This window comes from Mercenaria mercenaria, chromosome 12 (genome assembly GCF_021730395.1).
Source record: "Mercenaria mercenaria strain notata chromosome 12, MADL_Memer_1, whole genome shotgun sequence".
Classification (NCBI taxonomy): Eukaryota; Metazoa; Mollusca; class Bivalvia; order Venerida; family Veneridae; genus Mercenaria; species Mercenaria mercenaria.
The window spans coordinates 47,808,032-47,828,668 of NC_069372.1; the positions used below are offsets into that span (position 1 = coordinate 47,808,032).

At 34.6% G+C, this 20,637-nt stretch overlaps 2 protein-coding genes across 2 annotated transcripts in view; both read right to left on the minus strand.

Annotated features, from left to right (window-relative positions):
- Positions 1-10,262, minus strand: LOC123533612 (uncharacterized). The gene is made up of 2 exons (XM_045315326.2): positions 9,892-10,262; positions 1-8,808 (listed from the first exon to the last, which is right to left on the minus strand). The coding sequence occupies exons 1-2, from the start codon at positions 10,173-10,175 to the stop codon at positions 8,502-8,504; spliced, it is 591 nt and encodes a 196-aa protein (XP_045171261.2). The 5' UTR covers positions 10,176-10,262; the 3' UTR covers positions 1-8,501.
- Positions 10,263-12,147: 1,885 nt separating this feature from the next.
- Positions 12,148-20,637, minus strand: part of LOC123533744 (AP-1 complex subunit beta-1-like) — a 28,577-nt gene continuing 20,087 nt past the window's right edge. The window contains exons 13-19 of the mRNA XM_045315575.2: positions 20,308-20,564; positions 19,912-20,143; positions 19,124-19,362; positions 17,550-17,679; positions 14,726-14,897; positions 13,822-13,976; positions 12,148-12,770 (exon numbers count right to left, since the gene is read on the minus strand). Coding sequence (XP_045171510.2) covers positions 12,696-12,770; positions 13,822-13,976; positions 14,726-14,897; positions 17,550-17,679; positions 19,124-19,362; positions 19,912-20,143; positions 20,308-20,564 — 1,260 coding nt within the window. The 3' untranslated portion in view covers positions 12,148-12,695. The remainder of the gene's footprint in view (positions 12,771-13,821; positions 13,977-14,725; positions 14,898-17,549; positions 17,680-19,123; positions 19,363-19,911; positions 20,144-20,307; positions 20,565-20,637) is intronic.

A 20,637-nucleotide genomic window follows, 5' to 3' on the forward strand; every position in this document is an offset into this window, starting at 1 on the left:
TAATATTTTCTTTCTTTTTTTATTACACAATTAAACATATCAAGACGTATAACTTAACAAATTACATGCAAAATGTGTTAATTGTGCACAATAAAGTGGATTTAGGGCAACAAACACAATATTAGATATGAATCAATTCATTATGTTAAATCTACAATGGCTCAAGATTTAACCGAGACACATCTGATATGAATAAATGAGACATTTTTTTAAATATAAAATATTTCATCCTAATAATGCTGAAGCCAAAAAATAGAGCCCAACTTAAAATAAAAATCATGTACCAACTTCATAGCTACTGTTTGACTTGCAAGTCAATAATTCTTACATATACCTTTCAAACAGTCAAAAATTTTAGCATCTAACCAACTGATTTAACGTCTGAAAATACTCCATTGTAGTAGAAGACAATCTAATTAACTTTCTATGTTGAATAAATTATAAATGACTAATTTTATCACAATTTTGGTAAATAAATGTTCACCAGGCACTTAATTAAAGTTGAAAACTTATGTAAATGGTTTTGATAAAACTTAACAATAAAAGTCGAAAACGTACAAAATTCTACTGAATCTATCTCGGGGGAACAAAACTTTCCGAAGTTACAACAGGGTTTATACTGAAGTACTGACATACAGTGAGATACTAAAGCTGTCCCAGGCAATTTTGGTGGTCCACAGCCATTTTCCTTATATACATGTACCCTATATTTGGATTGCTAGAAACCCAGGATTACATGAGCATTTTGCTCGTCACATTGCAACCTCGAACAATCAGTATCTTACTGTAAATGAAGAAATGAAGAAAAAAAGATCAAAATTTTCACAACCCTTGACCAAACAAATTTACAGTGAAGTCCAGTGTTAAGTAAAATATGAGCCACGCCATGAGAAAACCAACATAGTGGGTTTGCGACCAGCATGGATCCAGACCAGCCTGCGCAGCGCAGTCTGGTCAGGATCCATGCTCGTCACTAACGGTTTCCCTAGTTGCAATAGGCTTTAAAAGCGAACAGCATGGATCCTGACCAGACTGCGCAGATGCATGAATGATGCATCTCTGTTATTTTGTTACAGGCTAAACAAAAAGCTAATCTACGTGTAACAATATACTTGTGCAATACTTCAGAGTATGTATGTGTTATGTTGGTTTAAACACCAATTCAGTTATGTATAGACCAGTTAACCTTAGTATTGTTCCTTGATTCCTCATCAGTATTTACCTATTTTCCTTATCTTAAACTATTGTTCAACGTCAATAAGTGAGGCGTGACTAATCCGCTATCCTCGGCGCTTACCGCAGTATTGTTATGAGCTAAAAGTGCAGACACGCCTCGATGCATAAAGCTGATCTATAAGACTTCTCCACATGAATCAGTGGTGAATGAGGAATGACTCTTCATTGCAAAAAAACATACTCTGCCCGCTACTCGGAGAAAATGCACTTTGTCAGGGACTCGAACCTACAACAGCCTGATTTAAGGTCTTTTTTTTTCACACAAATTAAACTAGAGCTATCACTAAAGGTGATGAATGTACCCCCCGCATGCACTGACACAGTACATTGCAACTTGACGCACACAAGATTGCATAATTATGTGGACTGTATGTATATAGACTGTATGTATACAGTACAGTAACAAAAAACAAAGTCCCATAACTATGCAGAATATTTATCTAAAAGAATATAACATGCACCATGCACAACTAGGGTTGGTACTGATCACTTGTGTGAAGTTTCATTAAATTGTGTGCAAGGGTTTGGTAGATTAGGCACGCACAAGATTGCATATGCAGACTGTATGTACATAGTATGTTAACAAGAAACAAAGTCCCATAACTCTGCAAATTTTGTCGCTGAAAGAACCTAACATGCCCCATGCACAACTATTGTTGTTACTGATCACTTGTGTGAAGTTTCATTAAATTGTGTCAAGGGGATGAGGAGAGATGGTGCGCACAAGATTGTGTCTATGTATATAGTATAGTAACAAAAAAACAAAGTCTCATAACTCTGCAAATTTTTTTTCTGAAAGAACCTAACATGCCCCATGCACAACTACTGTTGTTACTGATCACTTGCGTGAAGTTTCATTAAATTGTATCAAGGGGATGAGGAGAGATGGTGCGCACAAGATTGTGTCTATGTATATAGTATAGTAACAAAAAAACAAAGTCCAATAACTCTGCAATTTTTTTTCTAAAAGAACCTAACATGCCCCATGCACAACTACTGTTGGTACTGATCACTTGTGTGAAGTTTCATTAAATTGTGTCAAGGGGATGAGGAGAGATGGTGCGCACAAGATTGTGTCTATGTATATAGTATAGTAACAAAAAAACAAAGTCCCATAACTCTGCAATTTTTTTTTTCTAAAAGAACCTAACATGCCCCATGCACAACTACTATTAGAACTGATCACTTGTGTGAAGTTTCATTAAATTGTGTCAAGGGGATAAGGAGAGATGGTGCGCACAAGATTGCGTCTACGGACAGACAACCTGAAACCAGTATACCCCCCCTTACAACTTTGTTGTCGGGGGGTACAAATATGTTATATAGCTAATAGTTAAACAAGCCAAAGTTAAACATTATGGGTTTTGGTAAAATTATCCAAAAATAAGGCTGTTCAAAACTGTTGAAAAATTTGGTTTTAAGATTTGAATGCCACTGCTCAGAAATTATATTTTTTAGATTGGAAAGAATACAAGAATCTTTCTTGCCTGTAGGTGGGGATGGGAATATCGGATCTGAGAGTAACTGCTGAAACCCTGATTAACGTTTGCCAAGAAAGATTATCCTATCTTGGATATTTGCCATGCTCATTTATAAACATACCTGTACTTGAAACCTATATACTGGGATAGGGAATATACAGTCCTATGTAGTTTGAGTCACACAGTGGGACTGCCAGAGAGCAACAAAGTACCATCTGCACCTACAACCAGTGTAAAGATTCTTTTTCTTACATACTTTATTCTACAAATAATAGAAGAACTAAAATAAAGCCAGTGATTTTTAAGTACTTCTTACTAACAGTTAAGTCTCGGATGAAATTGCATCTTTGTTAAACTTTATAAATTGTAGTTAGTTTAAACTGGTGTCTAGTATGAAAGAAGAATGCACTATCAATATCCAACTAATTTAAGGACAACTTTAGCCCGACAACTTTCAAGACATTAATTTAGGTAATTACATAATTTATCTACAAGACTAGGAACAAAAATAATGAACACAAATAAAAACCACAAAAAACCCTGTCCATCAAACTCTAAACCAACACAACCCTTGTCCATAAAAAAAAAAACATGCAAAAAAGAAATTACTAAGAAATGAATGTGTGACAAACTGAAGTGGATAAACTTTAAATTCTTGATTTCCACAACATTTCTTTGGTTTCTAAAATTCTTTTCATGGTAGCTTTATATTCAGAAATATGAAAAATTATATTTATGAACTGTTTTAAGTCCAACATAATGCATGAAGTGTTTAAATGCTAAATGAATAATCATGAAAAGAACAAGACTAACTATGAAAAATCATAATTATGTAAAAGTTTAGCCTAAAGTAGCAAAGGAAAAAAGTATTTATTTTCACAACTTAAGTAAAGAAATAATTTCTGCAAGAATATGAAGACTCTTCTTTATTTCTAAATAACTAACTAAAGATTTTATTGACACTCAACTATAGAAATGCACACTCAAAATGTACATGTAACTGATGGTATACCAGTATTATGTACATCACAGAACTTTCAGTCACAGTTCTGTTGAACATTAGCATGAAAATTGGGCCTCCGACTATCTTTCATACTTCCTTACCGGTGTAACCAAAATCTCATCAAATAAACAGACTGATTTTCTGTGTGTGGTAATGTTTCACATAAAGTAAGATAATTACGTTAAATATCATTCTCAACAAAGAAAACAAAAACAAAATACAGCTGAAAGCACAGCAGTGCATAAATGCCCTATCTACTTGTAATTGTTATATGTAAAATCGTATAATAAATAAGTGGTAAACTATTCAAATATCAAATATATTATGCTTGTTACATACAACAACAAAAAAGATATAAACGTACCATATTTATATTGAAATTATTTACCCTTCAATCCATTTCCTTAAGAACAAATGAGAATCACTAAATATAAACACTCACTGACAATGTTTGAAATTTCTGCCTAAAGCAGTCAAAACTTAGATGAACTTGCAAAATTATTTCTTCTTCTTGTTTGATTTAATCAAATACTTTAAATTTTTTTAGGGATATAATACTGGTAATATGGTTTTACTACACAAGCATGCAGTGCAAGTTAAAATATGTGTGTGAACAAACATTTCAAACTGAAAATATACCGTGTGACTTTCCTGTTGATAATAGCTAACTGTTGTATCTTTGAATGATATGTATATACTTGTAAAACTGTATGGACAAAAGGCAATGTGATTTCCCCAGCTAAATATAACTCCAGAAGATCATTAAGATCTCATAGCGAGGGGATTTTCCCACTAATAGGTATTTATAACTCTGGATGGTCAGTAAGATCCAACTGCCAGGGGATTTCCCAAGCTATTTATAACTCCAGATGATAATTAAGATCCAATGCCCAGGGGATTTCTCCAGCTATTCATAACTCTGGATGGTTAGTAAATTCTGAGTGCCAGAGGATTTCCCAAGGTATTTATAACTCTGGATGGTCAGTAAGTTCCAAGTGCCAGAGAACTTCCCAAGGTATTTATAACTCTGGATGGTCAGTGAGTTCCAAGTGCCAGAGGATTTCCCAAGGTATTTATAACTCTGGGTGGTCTGAGTGCCAGGGGATTTCCCCTGCTATTTATAACTGTAAATGATCAGTAAGATCCAAGTCAATGAATTTCCCCAGCTATTCATAACTCTTGGTGGTTAACAATATCTGACTGCCAGGGAATTCCCCCAGCTATTTACAACTGTTTGGTCAATTAGAACAGACGGCCATGGGATTTCCCCAGCTAATTTTAACTCTGGATGGTCAACAAAAACACCAATACCGACACTTAACAAAATGAATCAACAGGTTCACTCAGGATGTGTATATTTCAAAAATAAACTAAGAAGATCTACACAACTGAAAATGCCTCTAATACAAACAAGCTAGTTTCTTGTAAGGAAACAAGTTTTATGATTTAAATATGAGCCTAAAAAATATTGCTCTTGTACTGAAAAATAGATATTGCTTTTAATATTGGAAACAAACAATACAAAAAGAGGAATTACTTCAGAAATTTTTATAAGCATAACACTGAAATTTTCAATGCATGAAAAAGTTACGTAAATTGTCAATGCATGAAAATGTGACGTAAATTGTCAACGCATGTAATGTAAATTGTCAATTCATGAAAATGTAACGTAAATTGTCGATGCACGAGATTTATACCTCAGATGTCTTTGAAAATATCAACCTGAACTTAAACTGTGATGAAACATATATTTACTGTCAGAATACTAAAAACTTGCAGATTTTTATTTTATTTTGAATCTACATGTAATGCCATTCATGTAAGATGAATACAGTACAACCTGTCTAAAATGAACACTACTGGAATGAATAACCCATATTTCCTGAATAGAGGTTTTCCTGTGGATAAGTTAATTTGCTAAGAAGTTAAAGAGGAATCGAAGATTTGAGGTGAGGTATTTTTTTTTAGAAAAATCTGCAAACTTCAAACATCCTAACAATGCACAACACTTAGACAGACAGACCTTGAGCAAACATCAACAAATATAACTGTATACCAATTAACAAGAAAAACATGTACGTGTATCTTGGATGTATGAATTCTAACGATAAATCTTTTCTTTCTGCAAAACAACATGTATCTATTATACTGCAACAATCAAGACTCGCATTCATCAACATTCTAAGTCTAAAAACTTAGTCTTTAACCTTTACCCTGCTAAATTTCTAAAATGTACTGGCCTATCCTTCAATTTGGGTCGTACCATTAATTATTCGAAGGGGTGTTTACTGAAATTTACTGATTGAATAGCGAACAGTGCAGACCATGATCCGCCTGCATAGATATGCAGGCTGATCTTGGTCTGCACTGTTCGCAAAGACTGAAACACTTGTCGCCAGCAGGCTGAAGGTTAAAATTTCTTTCTGTTCTATCACTGTTACATCAGAAAAGATTGTAATAAAACTTTGCCTAAATGTGTATTCTGCAGCTATAAACAGCTCAGTCAAATTCAATTAGGGGTATTGTTAGTTCTTAAGTCTAAGAATCATACTTAAATTGTGAATAGAATACAGGCCTTGATCATCACACTAACAATAATTTCCATATTTCTAACTAACCACTGCCCTAAGATAAACATAAAAACTTTATAACAAATTATTTTTTAAAATATATCTATCACATGTTTGACGTCATGGACGTAAAACAAAAAGCCATTCTACGATTTTGGCATTGCGCTATTGTAATATAGCCTTGATGTTGATGTCTTTAAGTACAGGAGAATTGTCATGGTCTTTGAACAGGTAAAGAAAGAATAAATTATAATGTAGCAGCTGGAAAAGCTTTACAACATTTCTATTGAGTGACTAACACTTTCAAGAGTTGCTCTACATACTTTATCAATTAAATGAGTGTTCTATAAATAAATACTGCATTAACCGCACATAATCATCTTATTTCTTCTTCCTGTTGCAAGTTTTACTAAATGATGGAGATAGTTTCTGAATTTTGAAAATTCTGACATAAATCCAGTGAGGTGCCACTTTAGTATGCACAATGTTATGTTAAGTTGACCATTTATATATATAGTAAAAACCTTCAACTAAATAAATCAAATCTCCATTACAGTCTATTAGACATTAATATATAACAATTATAGCTAGACAAAAAGCAACGGACATGAAAGCAAGTGTGAGCAAAGCTGAAGCCTGCAAGAGAAATAATGTCAGAATTTAGTTTTTCCGACCAGGAATAAGATGTACTACCAGCTATATAATGACCCAAGAAAAAAACAACAACAGTCAGTGAATAAGATATGACAATGTCCTTGGAAATTTGATGCAAATATTCGCTTTCATATTTTTGTTATATACAAAATATGCAAACGTTTTTACTGACTTTCATGAATAAGAATACTTCCATAAATACACTGTGTGTGGCATGTGGTTTTACATACCATAAATATAAATCCTGAGAAAGTAGGGGGGTTTAGTTAAATGTGTAGGTTGTGTGTGTGTGTGTGGGGGGGGGGGGGGGCAGGTATTTCCCCCCACTTTAACTAAAGCCCCAGCCAATTCTCCCAAAGGAATTAAACTAAATGGGAAGACCACTAGACTTCACTCTATTTTGCAACTTCCACCTATTACTTCAATTAAAAAAAGAACGAATTGGGAGAATGTAAATATTAATTAATGTAACCCCGAAGACATATATGTAACATAGAGAAATTTAGCTATGGATAGTGTTGCAATGTGAGTAAATTTCTAATAAAACTAAGTGTTACTTCACTACTTATTAGCTCTTTAACCTTTAGCATGCTAGATAAATTGTCGTCTGCTGGAAATTCGTCTGCTAAAATTGTGAAGTTCATTCAATTTGCTCCAAAATTGGAAGAAATATTGTCAGAGTAGCAAACAGCTTGGAACCTGATCAGACGCCGATTTAATCGGCGTCTGATCTGGTTCCAAGCTGTTTGCAAAGGCTGTTAAATTCGCCTGCAGCAGGCTAAGGGTTAAGAAGACATGTTCATCAAAGATATACATGAAGAAATCACTTTGTGTACCAGTTTTCATAATACTTCAGAAAATCACAACCATAATGATTCACCAATGTAACAGCAAAATATTTTAACACACAAACAAGATGTACAGATAAAATCACAATAATGCTGAACCAAAAGGCAGGCAAGTTAATGAATGCTTTATGATTATGTCGGGCAAGAGTTGCTCACAAGCTTGAAATTCAGTATGACAGACATTGTACTGACATTATTTAAAGGACTAAAAAAACATTTTCTGAAGGACCAAAGTAAGGTGCCAAGTTACCATTTACATCTTTTCCTGTATCAGTTTACTTGAAACATATGGTTACACTTACAGTAATACACAAGTCAAGAAAATGGTTTTGTCTGAATTTGGTGTTTTATAACAAAGTCCTATCAATAGATTTTAAGGTGGCAGTAGTGCACAAAAAAAACATGAAAAGTCTGGATAAAATTATGCTATATATGCGTTAACATTTTCAATATTAAGATGCAAATACTAACTTACAGATGAATGATAAAATGCAATGGAACCAATGCAACGGAGAGTAAGAAAATGTAACATGATGTACAGATCTACACAAAAAATCTAAACAGATCCATTTCATTAAAGACCTATCCAACATTTTGTTTTCTTCTAATCTCAAATGGTGAAAGTAAGATCAACTAGAGAAATATCAACTACAGAATAAAATTCTTGCCACAGTCCTGTTTACGTTTAATGCTGGCATTGCTTTTCATCCTACTTTATCCAAGATTTTCTTGTTACTGCCGCATCTAAATCCTTAGCAAAGTCCTCAAATAATTTTTCACTGACATCATCAGTTACAAGGAAAGCCTTGTGTCCAAATTTTAAAGCTATATCTGTATTGTCCTGGTCATCATCAAATAAAATAACTTCTTCAGGACGGATTTTTAGGTGGTGATCTTTGTTATAAAGTTCTGTAAGTATTGCAGCTATATGTGCTTCCTTTCCAAGAAACTCATGGTTGTGTTTTTCACGAAATGCTGCTGTATTCGCCTGCACAAGAATCCGTTCAGCATCAGATCTGAAGAAAATATAACAATGCACAGAACATAAGTAAGTGATCTGATTAGTTTCATTTATGTAAAATATATTACTGAATGCAGCAGATAATTCACTCCCAAGTTTCAATTTAATAGTCACTGTATACATGCAGGTTTTTTGTGCTGCTTTTTTGACTACCTGGCTATTTCGAGGTAAGGGCCCTTGTTTCCTGGTAAGATTTTACATGAATCAAATGGGCTATAGTCTTGGAGTCAAGTCTCGTTTTATAACTAAATATACGAGTGAAATAGTCAATGGTAGACAGTTTCTAAACTTAAGTAGGCATAAGCAAAACTTTTAACATGCCAAATGAGGAGTTACTCTATTTCTACAAGGTTTGTCAAGAATCAGCAACTTAGAAAAAGATCCTGAAATATAAATTCTCCAAATCTGATACTTTATATTTTTAATTCAACTGAATGTCTACCAGTAAAACATGAAAATGAAGATTTAAACTAGTCAATATATTTTTTTAAAACAACTAACTTGAGATCTGTTAGTTGATACTTTTTTCCCCCAATATTATTGTCAGTCAAAAGCTATACAAACATATAGTTTGATTTATTCTGATATATGACTTCTTTATAAATCTATTACAAAGGAAGATTTCGCCAATTGATTTAGAGAGATCACAGCCATTTAGAAAAAAAATGAAAATGAAATTTTAGCCCCATAATCCCCATTCGAATACATGGTACTTTCACTTTTGAAAACAGTGTATAATTTCCAATCTCCACACTTTCTCGCCTTAAAAATCATACAGTATTTAAGATACCCTCTATGCAACATAATAAGCTAGGTTTAAAAGCGCTTTCTAGCATTTACATTTTTTTGAGGTCACAATTTTGGGAATTGTGAATCAAGAGTTATCTTATTTGTGTTTATTGCTACTATAAACACTCGAAGACTTTGTAGCTAAGTGAACCCTAGGCTACACACGCCAGTCTTTGGCCTGCTCTGAGTTTTCTGGTGCAAATGACTCGAAAGGGGCTCAATTTCACTAGGGCCTACATATTTTTCATTTTGCGCAGCTTATTAAGGGTATTTCACAAAACATGCTTACCTTCTGAACAGCTTTTGCATCAACTCACGAATAACCCAAGGCTGCATGAAGTAGGTGACAATACACACATTAAGATCTCTATCAAGGCATGTCTGCATTAAATCTCGTATACAAGGTCGAACTGCAGGAACCAGTTTGTCTACACTGTCCTTCCATACTCCTCCGGAATGAAACGTTATCAAAGTTTGGTCAAAATCTATGGCTACAAGTTGTATGCCCTTTTTCTGCAAAGTGGAGACAAGTAATGCGATTCCCACTTCCTTCTCGCGTCTTCTTTTACTCATTTTCCCCAACCTACTTTCAGTTTTGATCGAAAATATTCATTCAATTACAAGAATTTTTTCCCTGCGGTCACAGCGACGCCATATTTGTTTTTATCAGTTACCTCCCTTTCCACTAGAAGGTATTGTGTAATATTTTATTTATTATCACTGTCGTCGCTACTGTGTAAGAGTTCATTCTACAGTGAACAGCCTTTATTTTATATGTTATATGGTTATATATGGTGTATATGTCGTAATTTTCCATGACAAAATTCTGCAGAAGTATTATTTCTAAAGTAAACCCTGGTGAAAACGCCAAGTTCCCCACTGGGGCTCGAACCCAGACCTCGTGATCCATAGACGGACATTGTTAACCATGTTGCTAAAGGGTTAACCTAACAGCAAGGCTGTTGGAAGTGGCCTATAAATCTACTATCACTACAGTTCTCCCCTTTACTTTTCAGGGCTCACTAGCTCTCCAGAATGACCCTCTATGCTCACCGCAGGAGTCCCTCAAACATCCTTGTCGCCATTAAAGTAAACCCTTGGAGAGAAAATGCCAAGGTCCCCATTGGGGCTTGAACCCCAAACCTCGCGATCCGTAGGCGGACACTAACCACGTCGCTAAAGGGTTAACGCAAGGCTGTTGGAAGTGGCCTATAAACCTACTATCACTACATTTCATTTAATGACAATCATACATCAGATTTCTGTAATGTGATTTCATCGAGTAAGGAAAATAGCTCTACAGAGCAAAAAGAATGAGAGACATTTGAATCTGTCATATGCGATAACATACCACATACTTTTGTTGACCGAAGCAACCTGTCTCTAGACAGTATGTCAGCTTACTCCATCTGTGCCTTTCAAACCGGGCTTACCATTGTCTAAGCTGACTCATGGCCACTCTGTCAGTATTGTATATTCTATATTTGGAGGATAGGGGAATTAAATTACAGAAAAAAGGTAAACATAGACTCCCTGGAGGCATTTGAGCACAGCAAACATAGTCAGAACCATACATCTCAAAGAAAGCCAACCGCAGACTGAAACTGTATTGAAAGATATAGCAGTCAGATATTCAAGCGCGTCTTTATTATATGAAAGGGATGGGGTTAAAAGATCAGTTTTTCAGCAGAAGTACAAAGTTAATTAATGACATGAAAATAAGCACTATTGTTTTAACATATTTGTCAAGGATTTGTATTGAGAATTACATATTGAGCTAAAATTTTATAGTCGTACAGTTCTTTAAATGAATTTCTGATAGATTATACAAAAACAGAAAAATGTCATAAAATGTTGCCTAAATGTGACAGATCAACTTCAATTTTAGACATTTAATTTTTAGAAAGACCATAACTAAGTACTTTCCACATTGCCATTTATCCGCACCATGTTCTTTGCTGTTTAGACTGTTTTAAGGTATCATACTTTTACCTCTAAATAAATAATCAACAATTCTAACAGATTAACCACCCTTTTAATATATTACCAGGAAAATAAAACCATTAAAGTGTCACAATGACTTTGTTTATAATATAGCTTCCACATACGTAATGAACATAACATACATTAATTTCTAGTTAAATCTTTCTTTCAATAGTTGTTTTCTAAAATACTAGTATTTGTTTAAAGTTTGAATATTTGATCCAGTTTGTAGAAAGTACTATAATAAGTGAATCCATTATTTTTGATTACCTCCCTTTATGAATGTTTTAAGATCATGTACACTAGTATTGATTTGGACAGATGCTTCATCTGTTTTTATCATAAAGCTTTATGGGCCTTTATAACTGAAATACTCTAGAAAAAAGATCTAGGCTCATAATGGCCTATATTAAAATTCCTTCAAAATATAGACTTTCCAGTTTGTGTGAACTTTTTTTTTTAAATAAACTGAAAAATAACAGAAAACTTCATTTGAAAACTCAGCTAGGGTTATTATTAACCGTCTATCTTCTGGATTATCCAAAGAATCAACCAATAAAACCACATTTAAAGCCTTTAATATTCTTTATTTTGTATCTATTGCACTTTACGCACTTATAATAATTATGTTACATCAAAGTCTCACAACAAATATTTAAATACTTCTAGTAAAAACAAAAACCATTACTGTGCTTTGTATGTATCAACATATATGTGAAATGGATGTTATTGTGCACTATACAAATCTGATCTATCAATTGATGAAATGCTATTTAATTCTTTAATAAATATCAATAAATAATTGTAAAAATGTCACTGTATCTAAAAATCACAAAAGCAAACCAAACAGTCACAATGTCAAATTTATTCAACACATATAAGGGTCATATTGTCATTCTTTCATATTAATTTTGAAAATAGTTTTATCTTGTATTTAAGTATCTTGTGACATTTTTCGTGCTATTTTCACTTCCATAAACACTTCTTGGAATGTCTAAAACACCGATATTATATTTTTGCAGTTTAATCCTTTAACCAAGATCTCTTTATAAAGTTCAAGTGTCATTTTCACTTATTTCAGCAGAAAGTCTACAACACTGATGTTTCTGTCTAATTATGAAGTATGTTCTCATAAACTTGTTTTATTGCTTCATACACATCCACAGCTCTTGCCTTCAATGATAACTGAAAATAGATCATAAAAACATTTGAATTCTTGTGAAGGACAAAAATATCAAACCTAACATATTTTTGAAGTATGGCTGTTAAAAGATGTTTACATTAACATCTGTTTTTTGTTGGATTTAATTTTCAAACCGACACAATTATGGATTATATCGCGACTTTCAAACTCTTCACGGTGAAGACTCCATAAGCAAGCACCCCATTAGAACCAGCAAACTTCCGTAAGCCAGCTGGATGGCTTCCTAAAAACAAATAATTTTACACCCCCATGTGAGGTTGCAAAACAAAAGTGGCGAAGGGCAAGTGCTTCAAAGCCAGCAATCTAAATCACTCAGCCATGGGGGCCCAGCACAGGGAAGAGGTTTGGAAGTATATTAAGAATGCACATTTGCCCTTTTACTCGGCATATTATGTGTTGATGACATTAAAGTAATGTTTCATTAACAATTATTGAACTTTGCTGCTTTTGTAGGATGCCAATTTTTGTTTATAATGCATCTTAGATATCGAAAGACACTGAAGTGGACACACAACACCTCTGTCAGGGAGACTGAAGATTTGTAAGTATATATGGCTTTAACCTTTATGCACGACAAGCTGCAACATTTTTAAGTTGAACAAGATCTGTTTGTAAAACATGCATGCCTCCTATGAAGGCCCCTGAGATCACTGTGACCTTTCTCCCTTGACCTACAGACTGCAAAAATAATAGGGGTTACCTACTGACCACAGATAATCGTCCAATGAACTTTGATGCCTGTAATCCAAAGCGTTCATCAGTTATCGAGTGGAAACCATTTTCAGTTTCAAGGTCAAATGTGACATTGACTTTTGATCTACTAACCCCCAATACAATATGGATCCTCTTTTGACCACAGGCAATTATCATATGAAATTTGACGCCTGTAGGCCTAAGCGTTCTTCAGATATTGATTGGAAACAGACAGACAAATAGCCCAACAACTACATGCCTCCTAGTTGAGGAGCATAAAAAAGTTATTTTGAATACTTTATAAGCTCAAATGATTTTCTTTTGTTTGTTATAACTTACCACAAATGAAGGAGTAGATGGCTGTATTTTGAGTTCTGCTAACACCCATATTCCATTGGTTAATTTTAATGACTGGTACAGCATGTCCTGTCCCTCTACATTTCTCTTAGCTATGGTAAAAATGTTGTTGTTCCGTAACTTCTGAGATACTGTATCTGAAAGATGTTTCATGAAAATACTGAGTTTAATTCAAATTCAATCATGTTTGTATATATGAAAATCATGTTTGTATATATGAAAATCATGTTTGTATATATGAAAATCATGTTTGTATATATGAAAATCATGTTTGTATATATGAAAATCATGTTTGTATATATGAAAATCATGTTTGTATATATGAAAATCATGTTTGTATATATGAAAATCATGTTTGTATATAAGAAAAGAGATTTTTAGCATTCATGTAATCAGTATACAAAGTTACTTCATATTCTTTCATAAAGGACATCAAAATCAAGGACTCAAATTTTAATATTTGCCCTGTTAAGTAACGATGCTACAAACATGGGTGGAGTTTGAAAGCATTCAGTTTAGTTGTTTATTTAAACCTACTTAAATGTGAATTTTTTATTATGTAGACATTGAGCAGCGGCCCATGAAAGGGTGACAACAATAGTTCTGCTATCTGAAAAATTCCTAAAATTCAAGCTTAACAAGAGCTGTCACAGGAGACAGCATGTTCAACTATTTCCCTGTTAGACAGTTAAATTAGGCATATCTGAGAAAACTTGTACTTTCACTGGAGTGATTAAATCCCTTTGTGTTGGACAGTAGTTGAGTCCAAACTCAGTACCTTACAACAGAAATATAGTGAAAGTGCATCAAAAAATCACAATCCTTCCCTTCAATCTACCTACTTAGATAAGTAGGTAGGCAAACTAAAATGACATGTTATACTTACCAGCATTATGTTGATCATTCTGTATAGTGTACTGGACCTCATTCTGGGCTGGAATGTCTTTCCATGTGGCTAAAAATACTTTTTTATCCATTTCTCCATCCTCTGTGAACAATACATGTAATGGTACTTGTGTCGACAAATAGAAAACATCTATGCTGTTCTTAATGGCAACCTGAAAAACAAGAGATCACAGAGTGATCTTGGCGCCCACCAATGTGCCATTTTTGAGTGTTCCAAATTTTAAGACTTACTGACTACCTCAAGGTCAAATTTCATTTCCGTACACAACACTGTGCATGTGGTCCAAATTCGAAAGCTGTAGCTTGAGAAATGTGAAAGTAGATCACCCGGTCAATGTCAAGGTCAAAGTTTGTTTCGGTACACAATCCTATGCATGTGGTCTAAATTTGAAGCCTGTAGCTACAGAAATGTGAAAGAAGGTCACTAGGTAAATCTTAGGGTCAAAGTTCATTTTGGTACACAAAACTATGCAAGTGGTCCAAATTCGAAGGCTGTAGCTTGCGAAATGTAAAAGTAGGTCACTAGGTCAAAATCAAGGTCAAATTCTATTTCGGAATACAAAACTATGCATGCGGTCCAAATTTGAAGCCTGTACCTTCAATATGTGAAAGTAGGTCACTAGGTCACTGTAAAGGTCAAAGTTCATTTTGGTACAAAAAACTATGCAAGTGGTCCAAATTTGAAGGCTGTAGCTTGAGAAATGTAAAAGTAGGTCACTAGGTCAAAATCATGGTCAAATTCTATTTCGGAATACAAAACTATGCATGTGGTCCAAATTTGAAGCCTTTACCTTAAAAATGTGAAAGTAGGTCACTAGGTCAATGTGAAGGTCAAAGTTTTTTTCGGTACACAAAACTATGCATGTGGTCCAAATTTGAAGGCTGTAGCTTGAGAAATGTGAAAGTAGGTCACTAGGTCAAAATCAATGTCAAATTTCACTTTGAAACACGGTACTATGCATATGGTTCAAAATTTGACGCCTGTACCTTCAAAAATGTGAAAGTAGGTCACTAGGTCAAATTCAAGGTCAAAGTTTTTTCCAGTGCACAAAACTATGCATGTGGTCCAAATTTGAAGGCTGTAGCTACAGAAATGTGAAAGTAGGTCACTAGGTCAAAATCAAGGTCAACTCATGTCAAGGTTCATCTTGCCACTCAAAAATATACATGTGGTTCAAATTTGATGGCTGTAGCTACAGAAATGTGAAAGTAGGTCACCAGGTCAAAATCAAGGTCAACTCATGTCAAGGTTCATCTTGCCACTCAAAAATATACATGTGGTCCAAATTTGAATGTTGTAGTTATTGACAAGAACATTTTAAAAGCTTTTCCCTATATAAGTCTATATGAACCATGTGACCCCCGGGGCGGGGCCATTTTTGACCCTAGGGCGATAATTTGAACAAACTTCTACATTACAAGTATCAAAGCCTTAGGCTTTGTGGTTTGGACAAGAAGATTTTCAAAGTTTTTCCTTATATAAGTCTATGTAAAACCATATGACCCCCAGGGCGGGGCCATATTTGACCCTAGGAGTAAAATATGAACAATCTTAGTTGAAGACCACTAGATGATGTCACATACAAAATATCAAAGCCCTAGGCCCAGTGGTTTTGGACAAGGGGTTATTCAAAGTTTTTCCCTATATAAGTCATTATAAACTATGTGACCCCCAGGGCGGCGCCATATTTGACCCCAGAGAAATAATTTGAATCATCTTGGTAGAGAACCACTAGATGATGCTTCAAACCAAATATCAAAGCCCTAGGCTCTGTGGTTTTGGATAAGAAGGTTTTCAAAGTTTTTCCCTATATAAATCTATGTAAAATATAGAAATAAACAAAGGGCCATAACTCACTCATAAATTGTTGAACCAGTCTGATTTTCAGGGGGACACAACTAGGGTACCAAAACATCATTCTGACAAAGTTTGGTCAAAATCCCCCCAGTAGTTTCTGAGGAGATTCGATAACGAGAAATTGTTAACGGACGGACGGACTGACGGACGGACGGACGGAATGACGGACGGACGGACCACGGACGCAGAGTGATTTTAATAGCCCACCATCTGATGATGGTGGGCTAATAAATAACGTTGTGCCAGAACAATCATGGCATGGCATGACAACAAGCTTGATATTTTCCTCCAATAAAAACAAATACAATGTACAAAAAAAATGTAGTTGACTGACCAATGTTACACGCTTGTTATGCAAACAATCTAATTTTGACACGGTACTGATTGTATAATTGTCACATGTCTACATGTATTGAAACTTAAACAAAGGCGATATGCAAACAAGTAAGCTAGCAGACGATTATTGATTTTTGTGACAGTTGTCATGGAAAGGTGTTAAAGTACACAGGTACTTGTAGTTTTAACGCTGGTTATGATCAAATTAAGTAACATCCGTGGATTTTTTTTTTTCTTTTTGATTTTTTTACCCTAAAAAATTTGGGCTCCAAGGCCATACAGCGTTATACCGAGGACCGCGGTATATCGAGAAGCGTTATAACGGGTTTCGAGTGTATCTGTCGGATCTGTTTCTTTGTTCAGGTCAAATAGCTGTTTTCCAGCTTCAATGTTGGAGGAAAACCCCAGCGGACCTTGGGCATTATTTTCAGCAAAATTGGGCACTTGGCAGAACCCTTGACCTTCTAAAACCCAGCAAGATCACAGAAGGCTTCTAACTAGGCAAAAGCAGGCTTCGAACCGACATGTGAGCGGTTCTAAATCAGCAACCTGAACCCCTCAGCCACAGTGGCCCCTGAACATTGCAATGATAAACTATAAACAACTGTACCTGTAATAAAGTAAGTGGCTCCATTTTCTGTACAGGTCCTTGAGTATTCAATGGTAATGACGCACTAGCACTCTGGTTGGGTGGTAGAGGTGTACGAATATTTAAAACTTGTGCTGGCATCAGCCCAAAACTGAAAGGAAAATATAAATATTTGCAGCTGCTAGAAATTATCCAAATATATTAAAACAGCTTTACAACAACATTAAATTTCTCAAAGTGGTCCCAATGGCTTTTCTTAAACATTTTTTTTCTTTTTTTTTCCACAGAAGATAAAATATACACAAATGATAAATGATTTAAGTGAAATCTACTTTATTAAAATATATTATCAAACATTTTGAGACACCATATAGCTTCCTAATTCTATTTCATAGTATTATTAAGTAGGGATATCAACGGATATCCGGTTATTCGGTCATGGGTCCAAATATTCGGATCTAATTTAAGTATTCGAATATTCCGTGGTAACATACATATTACTGAAATATTTATTTTTGTGTTCATAGCATTATAATTTTTCCTCACGTAAATAGCATGTCAAAACGTAATACACAGTCGCCATGGTGATGACACCTAACCGACAGGCGTGCGAAACATACTTGTCATCTTAGCTAGTCCTGTTTGACGATGTAATTATTGTTAATTAATAATTATACATAATTTAAAATACGTGTTTACAAACTGTCGGTAAATATTGCAACTTTAAACAAAAGACGTTAGAGAATGCGAAAGTGATAATTAGTACAGGTGCATATACGCTCGTTTACTGACGCCGGCTGCAACAAACATTTGTTGATAAATATTAACACTGCACTTTTAAACATGTTTGAATTTCACGCTTTATGAAATAGATTAACAACTAGAAACATGTTTCGCTGTAATACATATATTACTGGTCGATAGAAGGTTACGCCCTTCTACATTTTCAAATTAACATTTAATTAGTGATTTTGTAAATGAGAAAAAAATCAAAAGATATTATACATACAATCACTAGGAAAACATCATTATTAAAGACAATCTATTGACAGACGTTGTAAAGAAGTTTACATTGTTGTTATTATCTTAGTTGCTGGTTTATAGCGTAAATGTTTGATTTTACTCATCTGTTCTTTGTGTAATAAATGAAACAAACCTTTTACATCATTTCATTACTGTTTTTGTGTAATCAAGAAACAAATCCATCTGAGTCTTTTCATAGTGAGTTTGCAATTATATAAAGCCTATTTTTTAAATAAAACATTTTCTACCCGGATTTAAACAAAGAATTACATATAAGGGATTCGAATCTGTCCAATTTGCATAATAAAACTAAAACGAAACCAAAAGTAGAAAAATCTTGTCAGAGATCTTTCTTCTTTTCAAAATGGCGACCGCTAATTTATTGCCAGTACGGGTCCTAGTAAAACATTATAAGGCCCTATATAAATACGTTTAGGTCATCAGAAAAGAGATGTTATGTGCTGGAACGAATATCCGGATATTCGTTTGGATGGCTGACCGAATATTCGGATACCAGTTTTGGTATTCGTTGACATCCCTATTATTATGCATAAACTTTGACATGTTGTTACCTGTTTTTGTTAAATTGAATTGCAAATCCAGTCATAGGCTGCATTGCTTTGTTTGTAAAAGTAAGTTCCATATTAATTTGGTTATTTTTTCGTGCAAAGGTTCCTGTGATCTCAAGTCCCTTTCCTTTTGGAGCCGAGAGCCATACTTCCTGTGGTGGAACGTATGATTGTGACTGAGGCATTCCAAATATGTCTCCAAGGCCACCTAACATGTCTCCTCCTGATGGTCCACCTCCAAGCTATAAGGGAACCAAATTAAAAATATAATCAATTACTTCTAGTTGGTGACCATCTTTTTTCTCAGTGCTCCGAGTATGATTCAATATTTGATACTGAATCTAATTTTATTATACTGTTGATATACTAAAATCATTGGAATCTATGACATCCCAAGCTCTACTTCTTATTACCCTGTCTGCTAATGCTTCTTTGTATAAATGAATTTTAAATGCAGTGGGTTCCCATCATTTTCAACCATATTCTACAAATAAGTCATAAATCTAGAACTTCAAATAATAAATTCACAACATTAAACAGAAAGGTAACTGCTGGACTGCTTCACACATAATTTTTCAGATCAAACTGTCAAAAACTGAAATTGGGGATTTAACTTAAATCAAATACCATGCATATTAGGACTTGTCACGAACTTATCCCATAACAGAAACAGCAACAGGTCAGCATGCAGCTCACCTGACAAAATATATTTTCATATGATTTTTAAATTATTTTTCCAAATTATTAAACTTCAGAAAACTGTAAGGAGAAAGAAAAACACCAAAACTTACTAGATTATCGAACCCTTCTCCAAATATATCCATACCACCACCAGCTCCGCCAGCAGGTACTGGCGCTGCTGGTTGCTGCGGATACATCTGCTGTTGCATCATTGACGGACCCGGTCCGAGATCTATATCAAGAAGGTCACCGATGAGGGAGTCAGCTCCAGGTATAACTGTTGGCTGTGGTGGTTGCTGTGTGGTCTCAACAGGTGCTGTTGTTTCCTCTGTTGTTCCTTCCCTATCAAAAGTGATAAATTTCAGGTGTAAAATACTTAATGAAATAGTAATGATGAATAAATAAATTCAAGTATCACGAAGGAGAAAACAATTCAAACAGAAGCTACAGATTACCGAATCAAACATTCACTATTTATTATACTGCAGTCTTGTTCGTATACTTACCCTTGAGATTTAACTGGTAGTACTCTTCTCTGACCACCCCGCCCTTCCACAAATGCGTTGGGTGGTTTATGATACACTGACGCCAGACTGGAGATGTGGCAGATCAGTTCGTCAAGCAGGGTCGGCTCAATCAGATCTGTCTCCTCCGAGATCAGAGGTTTCTCGGCAAGTACAACTTCTTTAGCAGCGGCTGGGTCAGTGGAGAGTAATCTCCAGTATATGTAGCCTCTGTCACGTAAATCAGGGTTATCACTGTCCTGTTAAAACAATAAATAGACTACATGTTTACAACAGAATATGTCAAAGAATGCACATGTCATTATACAATAC